This window comes from Tasmannia lanceolata, unplaced genomic scaffold, assembly GCF_043159265.1.
Source record: "Tasmannia lanceolata isolate RefF3 unplaced genomic scaffold, GAP_Taslan_0.1 ptg000006l, whole genome shotgun sequence".
Classification (NCBI taxonomy): domain Eukaryota; kingdom Viridiplantae; phylum Streptophyta; class Magnoliopsida; order Canellales; family Winteraceae; genus Tasmannia; species Tasmannia lanceolata.
In genome coordinates, this window is record NW_027518683.1 from 43,823,910 (window position 1) to 43,843,310 (window position 19,401).

At 40.5% G+C, this 19,401-nt stretch overlaps 1 protein-coding gene across 3 annotated transcripts; it reads right to left on the minus strand.

Moving 5' to 3' along the window:
* Positions 1 to 10,991: 10,991 nt before the first annotated feature.
* On the minus strand, positions 10,992 to 18,807 carry LOC143880339 (putative disease resistance protein RGA3). 3 transcript variants are annotated; one of them, XM_077383231.1, is made up of 4 exons: positions 14,517 to 18,807; positions 14,238 to 14,394; positions 12,423 to 12,561; positions 10,992 to 11,293 (listed from the first exon to the last, which is right to left on the minus strand). In XM_077383231.1, exon 1 carries the CDS (start codon positions 18,701 to 18,703, stop codon positions 14,534 to 14,536), a length of 4,170 nt encoding a protein of 1,389 aa, XP_077239346.1. In that variant the 5' UTR covers positions 18,704 to 18,807; the 3' UTR covers positions 10,992 to 11,293; positions 12,423 to 12,561; positions 14,238 to 14,394; positions 14,517 to 14,533. The 3 variants fall into 3 exon arrangements, with proteins under 3 accessions (XP_077239346.1, XP_077239347.1, XP_077239345.1); XM_077383232.1 differs by lacking the exon at positions 12,423 to 12,561 and having other exon boundaries at positions 14,238 to 14,391; XM_077383230.1 differs by lacking the exon at positions 12,423 to 12,561.
* Positions 18,808 to 19,401: the final 594 nt, after the last annotated feature.

Consider the following 19,401-nt stretch of genomic DNA (forward strand, 5'->3'; position numbering starts at 1 on the left):
CGCACAAGGCATTTCGCCGTTGGTGTCGCATGTCAAACCAGCCACCTCGTGAATGGAGACAAAAGCTAGTCATTGTCTTCATTGACGAGGCGGCGGACCAGCCGCGAAATGCCTTCTGCGATGGATGCTAGCAGGACCCTTTATATGTAATAGCAGATTTTAGGGAATTGATAAATTCGCCCCCTTTTCTTCCCTGGGCCAGCCCCCGCTAGTGTATAAATGATTCTCTTTTTACACTACAAGGGGTTGGCCTCAAGGGCCAAGATCCGAAATTTCAGATTTCGGTGAGACCCAAACTGCAATCGCCGAAATCTACCAAATTTCAGTCGAAATTTTGAAAAATTTTGGCAAAATTTATGATAAAATATTAATTTTTCAATCCTTTACAAAATTTCAGCCGAAATTACCGAAATTTTGGCCCCCAAAAAATGAGATTTCGATTTCGTCTATGGAATTTTGGCTAAAATTTTGGTTTCGGTGAGGACCGAAATTACCCCGAAATTGAAATTTAAAACCTTGGTTGGCCTTTGGAGAAACAGAGTGAATTTTTCATTCCAAGAGATTTTATATGTACTCTCGGGGAAATGCATGGGCAAAATATGTGCTGGGCCCGTCCATTGGATGATCTAAGACATTCATTCATGAGTTTTTATATGACGAAAGGCCTTGTAGTCCATTATTTTTTCAAAAAGTACCATACAGAGCACACTATAGGATGATCCAACCTATTTAGGTTGTGTCCCATCTTATGGACGGTTTGGATCATCCTACAGTGTGGGACGTACTGTAGTTTTTGAAAAATAATGGACTATAAGTCTATAAGACCTTCATCATATAAAAACTCTTCATTTATTGTTCTCGCAGCAGTAGATAGACATGTCCCAAAAATCTTCTTAGATCTTAAGCCTTCAATATTATGTGGTGTAAAATGGACGGTTTATGAAGTTCCAAAAATCGAAGGGCTATAGAGACAGTTTTTTATAGGGCTGCAACTCGAGCCGGGTTTTACCCGACCCGCATCGACCCGACCCGAAAATAGCCTGGGTTGGGTTCAGGTTTCATGGGTTTCGGGTCGAGCCGGGTTTGAAGGGGCCCGACCCGACCCGACCCGACCCGAGTTACATAAGTTATAGTATGTACATTTTTTTTTATTGTTAGTTAAAAGTTAAAAGTGAAAACCCACGCACCCACTGTTATTGTATGTGAGTGTAATTTCTGCTTCTATGAGTTGACTTGATTCAAGTGTTTGATTCAGCATTGTTTGATTGTAATTACAACATTGTTTGATTACAGCATTGTTTGATTCAAGTGTAATGTGAGTGTAATTACTTCATTGTTTGATTCAAGTGTAGTGTGAGTGTAATTTCTGCTTCTATGAGTTGAGTTGCCTTGCCAAACAAGAATTTTCCTTAAAAAATTGCGTCAACGTGAAAAAACCCAACCCGACCCGAGATTTATCATGGGTAGGGCCGGGTTTGGTAATCGTGGGTTTTCCGTAAAAAAACCCGACCCGACCCGACCCGAGATATTTCTCGGGTAGGGTTGGGTTCTCCAAAACCCGACCTGCCCGACCCGAGTTGCAGCCCTAGTTTTTTAGGCACGGCCTATTAAAACAAGTATTAACTAATGAGGTATGCTAAACTCAAGGCCGTCTTTGCAAAAATGGGCTGAAAGGGCACCCTATTGACTGACAAGTCACCATCATGCATTTATGATGGTAGCAAATGGGGTGCCCTTTCAGCTCATTTTGCAACCTTGAGTTTAGCACACCTCAAATTTTTTTTCTTGGGAAATTTTTTTCTTTCCACTATTTAGAAGGAAATGTTATAATTATGTTTAAAATTGAATATTGTTTCTTTATGCTCCGTTTGGTTGCCGGGTTTTATTCTTTTCCTGGGATTTATGTGGGTAAAGGTAGGAGACAAAAGAGGGGACAGGCATTAATTAGAGAAAGATATTATGATGAGTAGAGAGAGTGGGTAGAGAGAGAAAGAGAGACCACCATTTTCAAGACAAGGTTTTGCTGATGTCAGCAAGAAAAAGCTGATGTGACCACTAAATATTCTCCCACATAAATCCTAGCAATCATGACTATTGATCATTAGAAACATCATGGGGTGATTCACATGATCATGGCTCCATGCAAAGGTACAGGACTACAAACAAGGCTTGATGAATTAAGAGCTAGGAAAATCGATCAAGGTATTCTTGGAATTTGTATTCGGATCAAATGATTTGATTAAAGAAAAAGAAATGGGTAGTAATAAATTCATATCTCTCTCTCTCTCTCTCCAATTGTAAATACTCTCTCTTGTCTCCTCTATCGTTTGAGAGAAAACCCTTGGTCGGCCCATCAATAAATGGTTTGGATCATTGGAGAAGGTGGACACCATAAAAAGTATATTTTTAAATTAAAATCACATGGGCCTACATGTTTCAAAGATCTAAACCATTCAATTGTTGTGCCCACCATAGGATGATCCAAACCCTCCGACCAACCTCTATGAGTAGAAGAGTTAGTATCATCATATGGGATGATGCCCCCCCCCCCCCCCCCCCCCCCCAGGATTATGCTCCCCCCTGTTAATGTGATTTGATATCAAAAAGTGTTAAAGTCTGCCCAGTCCACTTCCGTTAAAATGAGGGCGCATTATCTCAAGGGGGGTGGAAAAACAATCTCCCGAGAAAGGCCTATTTACAACGAGGCCCATCAAATGAATGGTCTGGATGTTGGAATAATGTAGGAAGTAATGATTTTTTAATAAAAATGCGAGCACATATTTTTGTAAAAATAGAGTGGACCCTCCTTATTCAAAGATCTGAACCATTCAGTTGTTAGATCACAATGTAAATACGTAGTACCACAAAAATCAACTCCATTCGATGTTCCTAACCTTACGATCTATCGAGGTTTCATTTGGTGTAGCTTATCTACACATTAGAGGTTTAGATCATCCCATGAAGATGATTTTGGGGGCACAATCTAATAACACGGGGCCCAGCAGGTTTGGACCTTCGAACAAGATGAGCTTCATTGTATGTTTCAAAGTAAATGCTCACCTAAGAACGGATACAATATACATTAATGCCCACCTATTACATGCCACCTACGTGCATACCTCATAAAACGTATATTTGTTTTAGAAAAATCATTGGGGCCATTTTGTTCAAAGATCCAAACTGTTCAATTGTTGAGCCTCGACATAAATAGGTTGTGCCCCAAAAATCATCTCCATTGGCTGATCCTAATCCTCCAATCTAATACGCAGGCACCATATTTAAATCTATACATATTGAAGAGCTAGATCATCCTAACCCTCCATAAATCAGGGGATGAGGATCTGGGCCCCACAAATGAATGGTTTGGATCACCCAATCATTTTTTTTTTATGACATAGGGTATCCCCACTCCAACTTTTAGGGCGGGACCATTCCCTACGGATTTGTGCAATCACCCGTAAACCATGTGCATTGGGTAAGCGTGGGAGATTCGAACTCACATCAATAGGGAGCATACCCATGATTTTAAGCCAAAGAGCCGCACCTGTATGGGTTATCACCCTAACAATGTGGGGCCCACTATAATTTTGAGCTGCACATTCATACACGGCTGTGTAGGGGTGCAACTCGGGTCGGGTTCGATTGGGTTGAGGCCAACCTTAGCCCAATCCAACCCAAGCCTCCGGTTGAGGATGGTCAACCCTAACCCAACCTGCCTCTAAATCTCTCAACCCTAACCCAAGCCATCTAACCTGAAATCGGGTTGGATTGACTTGGGTTGGTTCGGGTTCACCTTGGGCCAAATGGAAAAATACAATAACCCAAAGAAAATCAAGATAAAATTGGAGGAGGGAGGTCACATTCGGGTTGCCAAGTGTCATGGGGAAATAGTTGAGGGCAACCCAACCTTCGCAGAGCGCTCAATGTCACGGGGACGCAATTGGTATTTTGGGCAATCAATGTCTTGATAATTTATCAGGCGTAGTCGCTAAGAGCACCTTTGGTGGGCACTCCTGGTTGAGAGAGTTGGTTGGCCAAACTCTTAAGGGGGAGTTGGCCCTATGACATGCTGACTCCTCCCCCGATAGGCCCAGTAGGTGTTGGCCAGATCCTTGGTGGTTTGCTTGTGCGTTGTGTGAGGCACATAGCAGGAAATCATATTGCAGCTCATGTGCATGCTCTAAGGGAGCTTTGGATTCGGACTGAGAGTTATCCAAAGGGATACTCCAATTTCTTTGGTCGAGGACGGAGGCCAAAGACAATGCATGTTGGGCCAGGTTCCCACATGCATTGCGCGTACGGACCGGTGCAGGGGGCTCGCTATATTACTTTTGGTTTCTGCACCATGGTACGTCTTGTGGTTAGGCCAATCTCTAGGCTTTCCCATGAGTTCATGCCGGGGTAGCTTTGTTCACCCTCGCAAGGTGCATACCTTGCGGATCAGTCCATGGAGCATGCTTGTTTCTTGGATGACCAAGCCTCTGTGCTTGGCTGATTTTTGTGTCACAACGTCATGCCTCCTACTGGATGGACTTTACAGTGGGCTTTAAGGCCTGATGTTCGATGTACTCGTAATGTTGGCTGATCACGAGAGTGGGTTTAGAGTTGGTCTCGATAAGTCTAAGCTCAATAGCTTGATGAAAGGTTTGGTGTCCGTGAGCAAAGTACCTAGAAGTGCATGCCAAGATCTTATTCGAGATGCCTGTTGAACAGCTTAGAGATTGTGTGCACATATGAAGCATCAAGAGGTGTTGGGAGTGTAGGGCCTTCAGAGCCTTGCACGGTTGAAGGTCGGCCTTAGCATATGCATATGTTGAGGCGCCGCACGGGTAATTCCGCTGCTAAAACAAAAGGCCCATGACAGTTGGTATGAGAGCAAAATTGTCTAACCTAAATTCATAGTGTGCGTTGATAGTTGGTATCAGATAGGTATCAAGTGGCAAATTAGGGCAGGTTGTGAATGTAAAGGCTCGTCAAGGAGCGGTGATACAGTTGGTGTTTGTGCTTGGCATAGTTGCTGCAAGTTGCATTGTTTGTGGCTATTGTTAGTACATCTCAAGTGCAAGTGGAAGTGGATGAAAGAACGGGCAACACTTTCAGTTATGGCAGAGTTAGAAGAACTTTAATGTTGTCCAAGTAGTGGCAGCTTGGTGTGCGAAGTTGCAGATGTCTTTGAAACTAACACCTTGAAAGTCCATAGTCAGCCGGCAATAGTAGTGAATGTTTGGGGATGTTTATTTATGAAGAGCGGATGCAAAGCTTTCTCAATGTTTTTTGTGAGAAATCATTGAGCTGTTTTGGTGGCATGGGTTACTTTGTGAGCTCATCAAACAAAGTGGTAAAGTATGACAACTTGAAAGTTTGGACTCTCCCCTATCTTACTTGAGTCATGCAACAGAGGTGTGATGGCATGGAAGGATTTGTACCGTCAATGTTGGAGTAAGCATTGGCCAATGAATTTGCTCGAAGCTTCATACAGTGGAATAGCATCAACCATCAGTGAATGAGTTGGCATGTTTCAATGACCCACCAATGTGTGAGATCGGAAGTGGCAGTTGGAAAGTTGTAAATGGTTCGTTGCAGAGTTGGCTAAGTAGCGATGGGTTTGCATATGGCCTAAGGGCTCGCAATGACAAAGGGTTGGCACGCAGGCAAGAAGCCTTCCCTACACGAGATGAGGTGCTGAACGTGTCGGCACTAAAGCGCTTATAGAGGTGGATTTGTTCACTTAATGCGATAGCATAACTAGTTTGATGGACTCGTAGTATGCTCTTAGGGTGAAGAGGAAGCACAGACGAACCTGGGTCAAGGTATCCGATTTACTCTGACAGGGAGGCGATACTGGGGGCCAGTAGGGTGAAGATGTTCACGACACCGAAGGACTGAAGACACATACTTAGGGTGAAGAACTGGTCAATGACTAAAGTACTTAGATGACAGTTCACAACACAATCGAGCATGCAAGATGCCCTTCTCAGAAAGACCTTGGAACGGACACCAAGGCCGCTTACATCGACAATAGATCTTGTTGCATTGGTATGGGACAGTATGGTGAGCTCAGATGGCATATGAGTTGGCTGTGTTGGTATAGAACAACATGGTGGACTTATTTGTCTCTTGCTACTTTGGAATTTCAATGTTGGATGGGATCAAAAGGGCATCTCATTCTGAATGATGGTGGATTTGGACGGTTAGTAGTGTGAGTACTAGCCGTGGGTACCTAAGGAGGCCATTGGTGGTATAAGGGTTGATTGTTCAAACAACTAGGTTGGTGATGGACTGAAGTAAGAAACACTAAGGGTCGCAGTTAGGGATGTAGTTGGTTTCCTGTGAGATCTTGCACCTGGCCAGAGTGGCAGGTGTGTTGCAGTGGGTGATCCCAGCAGATGATGCTTGGCCTCACGACGAGGCAGCTGGATTCCTCCTTTTGCTCCTCAACCTATGGGATATTAGCAGCCATTTCCAGTTGTTGTTCCCCTTGGCCTCGGGAGGAGGTGGGACCTATGGCGATACCTTTCGCCTATGAATGTAGGTTGCTTCCTAGAAATCGTTTGTACTTTGCATGTGGTAAGTGCAACACTTGGCCAACGAGTGGCAAGTGCCGTGCCGGAAGTGGTGGCACTCTCTCAGTGTTTGCAGGTATCGTCATAAAACCTTCCACGACGTTTGTAGGTAGTGGTGACACAAAGCCTTCGCATAGTCTGATGGAGTCCAAGAAAACCATAGATGTTTGGGATAACTACAAGAGATCTATAAAGCAATGGTTGGAAGAACTTGAGGTGGTGTAGTATGTAGAGGAGGTCGGGTTGGACTGAATGTCGGAGTACCAGTATCACCTATTTTCAAGATTGTGAAGTCATTGCTATTGTGGAATTGAGCTTCGCAGAGTGCTTAGTCTCGAAGATGGCTTCAAAGTTATCAGCTAGGGAGTGTCATGGGAAAACAGCTGAGGGCAACCCAACCCTCGCAAAGCGCTCAGTGTCATAGGGATGCAATTGGTATTTCGGGCAATCAATGTCCCAATAATTCTTCAGGGGTAGTCACTAAGAGCACCTTTGGTGGGCACTCCTGGTTGAAAGGGTTGGTTGGCCAAACTCTTTAGGGGGAGTTGGCCCCGTGACATTCTGACTCCTCCCCGATAGGCCCAACAGGTTTGGGTCGTAACCTTGGTGGTTTGGTTTTGGGTTGTATGAGAACTTGCTTATGCGTGCATACTGCAGCTCATGTGCGTGCTCTAAGGGAGCTTTGGGTGCGGACTGAGAGTTATCCAAAGGGATGCTCCAGTTTCTTTGGTCGAGGACGGGGGCCAAAGACAATGCATGTTGGGTTGGGTTACTACATGCATTGTGCATACGGACCAGTGCAGGGGGCTCGCTAAATTACTTTGCCTCCTGAACCGTGGTACATCTTGTGGTTAGGCCAATCGCTAGGCTTTCCCGTGAGTTCGTGCCGGGGTGACTTTAGTTACCCTCGCAAGGTGCATACCTTGGAGATCAGTCCATGGAGCATGCTTGCTTCTTGGATGACCATGCCTCTATGCTTGGCAGATTTATGCGTGGAAGTATCATGCCTCAAACTGGATAGACTTTGCATTGGGAATCAAGGCCCGATGTTCGATCTACTCGTGAGGCTGGCTGATCACAAGAGTCGGTTCAGAGTTGGTCTTGGCAAGTCTAAGCTCATTAGCTTGATGAAAGATTTGGTGGCCGTGAGCAAAGTATCTAGAAGTACATGTCAAGATCTTAGCCAAGTAGCCTGTTGAACAGCTTAGAGATTGTGTGCACATATGAAACATTAAGAGGTGTTGGGGGTGTAGGGCCTTTAGGCAGTTGAAGGCTGGCCTTAACATATGCATATGTTGAGGCACCAAACAGGTTATTCCGCTGCTAAAACAAAAGGTCCGTGACACAAGGCCTAAACCCTAACCCAACCCGAAATTAAATCGGGTTGGCTTTAACCCTAACCCAAGGAAATGCCGTTCCAACCCGAGCTCAAATTGGATTAAACCTGTCAGGTTCAGGTTGAGCCCGATCCAAGTTGCACTGTGGGCAGTGGCATGAGGGCCTTCTCTACCGCTTTCAATGCATCACGGAGGCCTTTGGCATAGTTCCTAATACTCAGGAAAAACAAAACCTTCTCCTGCCCCCTCGAAAGGCACCCCCATTGAGCTGAATCTCCCTTGTAGCCAGGAGCATGTGTATAATGGTACCGGCAAGAAGGTGAGGATTTCGACTAATGCCGTTGACCCCGTTGGGTGAGTATTTTATTTTTCTTCAGCTTTGTCATTTCATGCAAACACTTGTATATTTCATAGTTGCCATTGTTGGGTTGCTGGAATTCACTCTTAACAACTACCTGTTAGGCCTTCTGAGATTGATTTTGAGGTAATAGTTGTGGCAAAAGTATGAATCTATGTTTTCATGGGTACTGTTCTTTTTTGGCATTGTTAATTCCTTTGGAATCAGTAGAGATTTTGTTCATGGCGTTAGGCTTTTGATGTTGATTGATTTTATTAGGAAATTCTATGTGGAGCCAAGACTTTTTACATAATTACAAGAAAAAGTTATTCAAGTATCCATCATACGTAGTTAGTTTTCTTCTCATTGTAATATTTTGGTCCTCTCCCATTTTCGCTTATTGCATTTCATGAGCCTCATCATGTCACTTATCTCATTCAATCTGGTTCCTATGATTCTATATTTGCACATCATTCATTCTCTCGCCACATTCGGCTTTTCTTACCCTGCATTTTTCCTTGATCCAATTTTCCATCCTCGTCTTTTGCAAACTATGAAGCCATGGGGTTGATCACGAGAAACTAAGATTCGAGCTGAAAGTTGGATGATGTGTTTCTATCTATAGGGATTTTCTATGATTTCTTGAATCTAGGGTTAAGTTTGAGTGGGTTTTAGTAGGTGATATTAATAGAAACCATGTTTTTTTAAAAGATTTGGAGGCTTATAGTAAATCTTTTTAAGCTTTATTATGATAAAAAAAATGAAAAATTTGATGGAGCTGATCAGCAACTACACCCAAACAAAAGGTAAATATACAACAGCCCTTCAAGGAGGAAGGTGATCAAACACCCCTAAAATTCTAAATCTCAACCTCAGATCGAGCTGGATGATCTGTGTCACTGTTAGCTGAACATAGGATGTGCGCAAAGGACATTACATTCCCCTCCACCATATCCACAATCTCCTCCATAGCATAAAAAAATATTCAAGGATACCCCGACCCTACATTCCCAATATATGAAGTGAGCGAGTCTCCTTACGCCACTAGGGAATTAAGGAGGGAGGAATCCACAAGCTAACTCCCTCTCAAGAGAGCTACGACATCTGCATCTTTAGAATCCATCATACCTATCAGAACCAAACAGGCCCATCTGATAATGCTCTCACATTATGAGTAAGTCCACCACTACCAGCAAAGCTCGGATTAACTAAGCTATAACCATGGAAGTTCAGCTTAACTAATATAGGGTCAGGAGGCAGCCACCTATGCTGGTGGTGATTGGAGCGTATTGCACTCAAGTGAATCACATTCCACTCAAGTGAATCACATTCCACCATAAACAGATGGAAGACTTCGAATAGTCTCTGAACTTCGGAAGGATGATTGCTCACTTCACCACAAAAGATAAAATCTTTTGCTAGATACTACGCTCCCTTTGTTGTTTCCCTTGTAGATCCTTCTATTTCTCTCCTTGCAAACCCATCATGAATGGAAATGTCCAGCCATTCCAAATAAATCAAGAATGTAGAACCATATCTTCCTATGAAACTCTTGTGAATGAAAATATGATCCACTGTCTGCTGCACAACACATGATTTCTATGTGTGTATTTGTGCTTAGTATAGCATTTATCGACATTCCATCTCAAGTAAATTTCTGCGAGTATTTCCACTTTTTTGTGGACCCTGTCTCCAGACAAAACCGATGTTTAAATCCTTGTTTAGAATTAAAAGTTGGAATATGAGTAGAATTAGAAACAAAAATAGGATTGGAATTAGAAAGGTGTGGAATTAAGATTATAAATAGGATTATTCTTAATTCAATTCTTTACCATTAAAGAAAACAGATTATGAACGTATCTACCTACTGCATGTTTGCTAAATCCTATAGACTTAGCTGTAGTAGTTGCAAGCATTTGAAGTTTTTGTACACCATTTTGAGGATGGGACTTGAAACTATTCGATTTTGCAAGCAATTTTCGCACAGCCTTAGAGTGAATTTGCTTTTCCGCAGCATCTTCAAGCAGCTATTGAATTTGCTTTTCATCTCTCGTATTGCCCATTCCTTCAAATCGCCAAATAGTGCGGCAAGAAGAGGGGATACAAATATATATGCTATTGCTGCCATTCCTTCTCTAGAAAACAAACCCAAGAACAGCATCATGGTGAAGATAGAGAAAATAGTAAGAGTTTCAGGACATACTATTGCAGTAACAAACTATGAAGCGAGTACTGAGAGCCAATAAGCATAAGCTTTTATCAATTTCTTGCAATAAAGTAATAAGAGCTTCGACAGTTGTTGTCCTTGTTTGTATGCCCATCATTGAGGTGAATGCCTAAAATACAAGCACTGGTTACCTTTTCTGTTGTTACTTTCATATCTCCTTCTGTGGAATAGCTTTTCTCCCTTCTACTTTTTCCTCAATTTTCTTGCTTTTATTTTAATGATGGTAACCTTAGCTTTCACTTTAAAAAAAGGTGGGGTTTGATAAGCAAGTTTGTAGCAAAATTTTATATTGTAATTACATATCCTCTTATATTAAGAAAGTATAGCTAAGCCACTTCTTTTTTGGGGGGATTCCTTGACAAACTTCAATCTAGCTTCTTATTATTGGATCTGCAATAATTCTTTCACAGACTAAGAACTACAAGATCACCCCTTTCATTTTGGGTTGAAGGAGGGATCGTACCAGTCGAGCCCCAAAGGGTTATGCAAAGTCTCAATTTGCATTTCAAACTTTCATACCAGAACAATTCCAAAACATATCAATAATAATTTAATAAACTAAATCCAACAAAACGAGGTCACAATCCACAATAAAAGAAATCTATGACTCCCTAAATAACTCCTCGATAAAAAATAAAATATGAACTTCCAAACATAATGAGGTTATAATCTATAACAGATATGACAAACTCCCAAATAACAAAAAATGGTAATAACAAATTTAAATAAACTGTCTTGTCTCTAAGCAAATTCTAACATTTAAGTTTTCAAGCGTCCACGAAACTCCTCAGTGTTCCCGCAAGCATTGGAGTTAATCAACCTAGGTCATCTGTAACAGAATAAATACAGAGTGAGCTAGATAGTCAAGTAAGTAACCACCAACCTTAGCTAGCCAGATCAAGAATGTAAGATAAAACATTTTAGAATAGAGATTTCCGAAGTAAAAATATTTTTCTTTTGTAAAACAATGAGAGTTCCCAGTCAAATCTTACACAGTTTTACAAGCTTCACTTGCATGGAACAATTGACAAACAAATTCAAAACAATTGACTTTACGACAATTGACAAACAAATTCAAAACAATTGGCCATACTATATCGCTCTTACGACATATTGCTCTTGTGGAAGGGTTAGAATAAAAATTACATATAACCCTTGTAGTCAGAAGAAATACCATCTGGATGCCACTTATATTATTCTCCGATAGTCCAAAACTTATATGGAGTTTAACATATCCAGAGTTTATAATAAATAATAGTTATGATAAAAAGAAGAAGAAGAAATTAATCTAAAACAAATTTTAGTTGTCAAATAAAATTCAACTGTAGGATCACTTTTCATTAGTTATATCAATATAACACATTTTAGTAATATCATGTTGCAAATAACTAGAAAAGGTAGAAGATCACTTACGTTTCACGCACAGCCTAATAATGCCTAAGTAATCGCTTGTAAATTGTTTTTAAGCTTCTTCATCTAATCCTATAATTAATAAAATTAAAAAAAATTCAAAATTCAACTGCACACTTAAACTTGTCTGTAATATGTGCACCCAAAAATTCAATTCCTTTCTCCGCATTCCTTTCCCCTTTCTATTATTACTATTATTGTAAATATTAAACCCTCAAAATTGGAAAACTATTAAAATCTTCATCTTTAAAATCAAATTTAGGGAAATTAATCCAAAATTAATGTTAGATCTTAATCCAAATGCCTAACATATTTATAAACTCACCTTAATCATTGTTATTAAGCAAAACCTCCAAATTTTTCATAAAATTTCACAATCATTTAGCCCCAAATTAAATTCAGACTAGAAACTTTCAAATTATCATGGTTAGTCTAATCTACATGCATAACATGATAAATCTACGGTGGATATTATTGTTAACAAGTGTGATTTATTCATAACCCCAAATCTAAATCACATTTCAAATTCTAGTCGGGGAGTTAGAGACCTTGAAGGTTAGCCGAGACACTTTTAGCATTAGCTACTGACTTTCCTTTCCTTTCCTGACTTGCTTTTCCTTCCCGACTGACTGGATTTCCTTTCTAAGGCTTGGTTTGCTTAAGTTAAGCTACAATAGGTTTGCTGACCTGCCATTTACAATGGTTAGAAATCCTTTTTTTGCTTTTCTTTCCTTTCGTGAGAACATCTCTTTCTTTCTTTCTTTTTAAGATCAAGGAAGATAATGAGAGAGATGGAAGAGAGAGAAATTCCAATTATAACATAGTGGAAAGATATATATCTTTAAAAAAAATCATAGAGAAAAGAGGAATGTAAAAATGTTTTTTCATGAGAGCCCTATATATATTTTTTTCCGTTCATATTTGTATGAAAGAGGTTAGAAAAACGACTTGGGGGAATACCCCCTCCTTTATATTTCAGTTGAAAGTCAATGGGGGGAGTTCCTCTCTCTCTCTCTCTCTCTTCTCTCTCTCTCTCTCTCTCTCTCTCTCTCTCTCTCTCTCTCTCTCTCTCTCTATATATATATATATATATATATATATATATATATATATATATATGTTAAAAATGTTTGTGAGCTAGAGCTCATATAAACTTATATGAGCTAGAGCTCAAAAATATAAGGGGCCCACATTGTTTGGATGATCCAAAGCATTCATTTGATAGGCCCTCGTATAGATAGGATGTGCCCAAAAAATCAACTTCATAGGATCATCCTAACCCTTCCATTTGTGGAGGTTAAAAATGGGCAAATTTATGAAGGTTTATACCCCTCAATTTTAACCTAAACAAATGGAAGGGTTAGGATGATCCTATGAAGTTGAATTTTTGGGCACATCCTATCTATAAGAATTTATCACCCCCCTTTGCAAAAAAAACAAGCACAAGGGCGCTCCCATTGGATCCATGTTGCCAAACAACATTTATAAGCATTTATGATTCCTTTAATTTTGCCTTTTTCAATGCCATAATAAATACAGTTTGCAAAATGGATCCAATGGGAGTGCCCTTGCCCTTTAATTTTGTAAGGGCAGGCAAGGGCGCTCTTCAGTTTAGCATTCCTCTTTTTCGGTAAACATTAGTTCTAAAACAAAGAGCATATACAATCCAACACGGTACTGTTTAGAATCCCAATTCTTATTTTTCTAAAACTTACTTAAAAAAGAGAGCATTTTTAATGATTCCAGAGTTAAATAGTAAATCTTTGGAATATTACCAAAAAAAAAAAAAACCATGAAGAATCATACAAAAAAAAGCAGACAGAGACGTGCTCCAATTTTGTGTTAATGAAAATGAAAAAAATACTCATCTTTGTTTACCTGTCATGGTTGTGGATGGCAAGGTAGAGTTCCAACAATCTATGTGGGTTTAATTCCTTTTGGGATTTGGATAAACCCAAAGTGGGTCCCAGAAAAAGTATGCGAATTGAGATTCTTTATAAAACGTTTTCTTTTCTAATTAGTACCGAAGCTTGAACCCTAAAAAAATGGTTTTTATCTTTTCCATAAAATTCGATTTTCTTTGGAATTAGTTCTAAAACATTAGTTCTAAAACGGAGAGCATATACAATCCAACACGGTACTGGTTAGAATCCTAATTCTTATTTTTCTAAAACTTACTTAAAAAAGAGAGCATTTTTAATGATTCCAGATAGCATTTTCAATGATTCCAGAGTTAAATAGTAAATCTTTGGAATATTACTAAAAAAAAAAAAAAAAAACCATGAAGAATCATACAAAAAAAGCAGACGAAATGCTCCAATTTTGTGTTAATGAAAATGAAAAAATTACTTATCTTTGTTTACCTGTCATGGTTTTGGACGGCAAGGTAGAGGAACTGAGAGTAATCCAACAATCTATCCTTTAATCCCATCTACATTCTAGAATCTCTTTCCACCACCGAATTCCATCGATTCAGCTCTCGCTCTGATTCTTAGACTCCTCCGTTCATGTTACCACCTTCTGCCATGTTTTGTACTTGGCTTAGTTTCTTTAATTTTTCTTAAAATCATGAAGATTAAAATAATAATAATAATAATAATAAGCAATGGTAGAAAATGTTTAAACAGGGAAAGAGGATGCACCTTTGTCTAGATGACGATTAGATGCACCAAAAGTGGGGGATGTGTTGTATCTTGGGCCAATCTTGGCCGTCGTTCTTTTGACATGATTCCTTCAATTTAGGACATCCAGAAATATGTAAGAGTGTAAGTGTAGTGGGGAGGCCATCTTCTGGCAAGGATGATATTTCGGGACAGTAATGAATACTTAAATCATTGAGGGATGTGAGGTTTTGCATCCCATTGGGTAAGGACTTGAGATTTTTGCAATTGTAGACGAAAAGAGAGACGAGAGTGGTGGGCAGCCCATACTCATTGTTGTTATCATCAGGGAACAACGAAAAGAGTTGAGGACAACTTATGATTCTCAAATATGCGAGAGAGGTGAGGCTTCGCATCCCCTTGGGCAAGGACTTGAGATTAGGACAAATAGCGATTTCTAGCCTATTGAGAGTGGTGGGTATCCCATGGTCATTATTTTCATCATCAGCAAATAATTGAGGACATTCATGGACTACCAATTCTTTGAGGCAGGGGAGGCTTTGCATCCACTTGGGCAAGGACTTGAGATTAAGAAAAGCGGAGATTTCTAGAGTTTTGAGCGTGGTGGGCAGCCTAGGGTCATTCTTTTCATCATCTAGAAACAATGAATGGAGTTGAGGACATTCACGTATTACCAATTTTTTGAGAGAGGTGAGGCTTTGCATCTCCTTGGGCAAGGAGTTGAGATTAGGACAAGTATGGATTTCTAGAGTAATGAGCTCGGTGGGTAGCCCATAGTCATTATTTTCATCATCTGGAAACAAGGAATGGAGTTGAGGACATTCACGGATTACCAATTTTTTGAGAGAGGTGAGGCTTTGCATCCCCTTGGGCAAGGACATGAGATTGTCACATGAAAATATTTGAAGGTCTTTAATTGTCATGGGCAGCACTGACTCTTTTGAGAAAAGTGGGAGTTGAGTAGCAATGGATAACTCTACAAGGGAGGTGAGGTTTTCCAGGCGAGTAGGCATGGACTTGAGAATAGGACATCCGACAATTCTTAGAGATTTCAGCGTGGTGGGAAGCCCCCCCTCTCCATATCCCAAGGACTTTAGTCCTGGGCAGTCGGAGATTTGCAAATGTTGGAGAGAGGTTAGATCTTGCAAAGAGACCTTCTCGAGAAAGCACTCCAACTGATGACACGTTCCTATGGTTAACCTTTGAAGAGAGATAAGGCAAGGCGTTGTCATGCTTAATAGCATCTTCACGCCACAACTAATGAGTACTAACTCACAAATAGATGGGAGCCTCGGAAGGGCACTCAATTCTCCGCAACCATTTATATTTAACTTTGTGATGGCAGGAAGGTCAGCGGGCAACACCTGCAGCTTGGGGCAGTTCTTTAAGGTGAGCTCACAAAGAGAAGGTAGCTGGCAATCAAGAGGAAAGGGATGTTCGCAATTTCTACAATCCATAACGGTAATGGAAGTCAGATTGGAGAGATGTGACATCCAACTTGGAAAACTGACACCGCCATAGGATTCTATTTTTAATTCTTTGAGGTTGGCATGGGGTTGGAGGCCTTCCAATACCCCATCGTTATTGACTATTCCATCTTGTGAACTGCCATATAGGGCCCATTGCAATCTCAACTGATTAAGGTATTTCTTATCTTTCAAATTGGCTTCTTTAGCCTCCTCTATGTTTTGCACATGCTCGAGACCCGAAATTTCAAGTCTTCCTTTAATGTTACTCAGGTTATTCAACTCTCCTATCTGACAACCACTCTCTTTGCACACCTTGAAATACGGCAATGTTTGGAGCGAAGTTAATTTTCCAATTCCTGGCAAAGGAATCGAATCTACAACAATATGCCGTAGATTAACTAGATTCGTGATACCATTGGGTAGCCCTTTAACATCCCGGCAAGATTCCAGAACTAGCGTTTGCAAATTACAAAGACTAGTTACTGATTCAGGCAGCCCATCTATCTTCGTGCTAGAGAGGTAAAGGTGTCGTAGATGTTTCAAATGGCCAATCGAATCGGGTAACCCTTTAAGATTATTGCAAATATCCAGATCTAACGTTTGCAAATTGCAGAGACTAGTTACTGATTCAGGCAGCCCATCTATCTCCGTGTAATAGAGGTTAAGGTGGCGTAGATGTTTCAAATGGCCAATCGAATCGGGTAACCCTTTAAGATTCCTGCAAAATCTCAGATCTAACATTTGCAAATTGCAGAGACTAGTTACTGATTCAGGCAGCCTCTCTATCTTCGTGCTAGAGAGGTCAAGGTAGCGTAGATGTTTCAAATGGCCAATCGAATCGGGTAACCCTTTAAGATTCTCGCAAAATTGCAGATGTAACATTTGCAAATTACAGAGACTTGTTACTGATTCAGGCAGCCTCTCTATCTTCGTGCTAGAGAGGTCAAGGTAGCGTAGATGTTTCAAAAGGCCAATCGAATCCGGCAACTTGTCGAAATTAGACCAACTCAAATCCAATACACGCAGGCATCTCAACTCCATGAATGCATCATTGAGAATCTGGTTGTCAATGGAAGATGGAGCCCTCAGTTGTAAAGTGCGCAATCTCTTAAATTTGCTCAAGGCCTCCAAAGACATTGAACCCTCTTCGACGTCAATCCATGATAAATGACGTGCCATTTCAGGGATGCTTCGTGGTATACCGTCTTCCATTCTACAACATTCATCCCCTGAGACAGATTCTGCTAGATCATGCATTAAATCATGCATCACATTTATTGAAATATTCGGAGAGGCGCCTTCGCGAATACGTTGAAAGAAAGACTTTAGTAATAAATCATCAAATATCTCCCCACCAATATCTTCTAGGAGTGTGGTTCCTTTGGTTTGAATGAAGCCTGTAGCCATCCATTGTCGGACCAACACATCTTTGTCAAACCGATGATCTTTAGGAAATTTGGCACAATAGGCAAAACAATGCTTTTGATTGGGTGGCAGGTGACAATAGCTCAATCTCAAAGCTGGCAAAATTTTGTTATCATCATCCTTCCATATTTCGCTTGTCAAAATCCTTTCCCACTCGCTCACAGTCCTTTTATAAGACAAGATTCCCCCCAATGTCTTTACTGCCAAAGGCAGGCCTTTGCATTTCTTCACAATTTGCCTACCGATTTCCTCCAGTTCCGGAAAGGCATTTGAAATCCCTCCCGCAAAAGCACGCCGAGTAAACAATTCCCAACAATCAGCATCTGGTAAAACCTTCAAATGGTGGGAAGGAATTGTGCCCAACATCCTTGCAACCCTTTCATCTCGTGTAGTAATGATAATTTTACTTCCTTTCGCTCCAACTCCAAAGGGAACTCGTAGAGTGTCCCAATGAGTATGAATTTGATTTTCACCCCACACGTCATCGAGAACAATTAAAATTTTCTTACCGTTGAGTTTCTTTTCGAGACAACGCTGTGCGGCATCCAGGTTTGAGAGATCACAGTTGCTTCCACTTGCAGATTCAACAAGTGCATTTGTTATTCTCAAAACATTAAAATCATCAGACACACAAGCCCACACTCTGAGCCCAAACTGTGTCTTGACCCTGTGATCGTTGTAGACGAATTGAGCAAGAGTAGTCTTCCCAACCCCACCCATGCCAACTATGGGAATAACAGAGTACAATTTATCATCATCATCATCTGATACCAACAATTGTATGATTTTGTCTTTGTCGACTTGTCTACCAATCACATCAGATTCGTCTACCAAAGAGCTAGTTTTTCGTCGCTCCTGCTCGATTTGGGAACCCCTCCCTCCATCTCCTCTAATTTCGAGATGGAGGTCACGTCCTCCCTTTAGAATCACATCTAACCTTCCACTAATCTCCCTTATCTCACGTGCTATGTCACGTTCGTTCTGGAAAATAGAGGAGATGTACCGGAAAGCCCCTACCTTCTGTCTCTTGCTTGATTGAGCTTCCGAAGCAACCTCGTCCAATATGTCATTAGCGTCGTAGGCGATATTCTTGAGTTCTCGAAGCCAACTTCCAACAGCCTTAGAGTGAAATTGCTTTTCCTCAGCATCTTCAATCACGCCTTGAATTAATTTCACTTGACTCTCTAACTTTTCCACCTCCTCCTCAACACCAACACCCCATATTGATTTCATTTCTTCTATTGCCGATTCCGTCAGATTGCCAAACAGTGCACCAAGAACAGAGGATACAAACATTTGCACCATTTCTGCCATACTTTCTGCTCTAAGGAAACAAGAAAATCCCAAGAACGAACCAATGTTTGTCTACAGTTAGAGAGAGAGAGAGAGAGAGAGCACTGAGAGAGAGAAGAAGAAGAATCAAGTTTAATCAAAAGTAATGAAGCCCACGCGCGTTAGTCAATTTTGTCGGTAGAAAGTTCTGGATGGATAATCTCAGCCCTACATCTGTATGCCTCATTTAGTGTTCCACCTACAAAAGTCTTTACATTAATTAAAAGCATGCCATGTGGGGGCAACTATCAAGTCGATCACATCGTAATGGTGTAAAATATCAATGGTCTCGATTTTAAGTAAATATCCGTTTGAATGACCCAAAAATTAGTTGGCCTTGACAGTGATTCGCCATCACTTGTTTCACAGAAAAACTAATGACAAATTCACCACATCTTAGGATGGATTCACCCCGTGTTTTAAAAAAATGGACTGTACAGTCCACACTATGGGTTGATCCAAACAGCTAACAAATGAAAGGTTTAGATATAATTCACATTGGTGAGATCCATTATACTTTTATTACTTGTGTATTTTCACGAAAACTCAAACATATATATATATATATATATATATATATATATATATATATATATATATATATATATATATATATATATATATTTGGATCTCTAATATGTAATATGCCTATTTTGTATAATATATTGAAAAGGGAAATG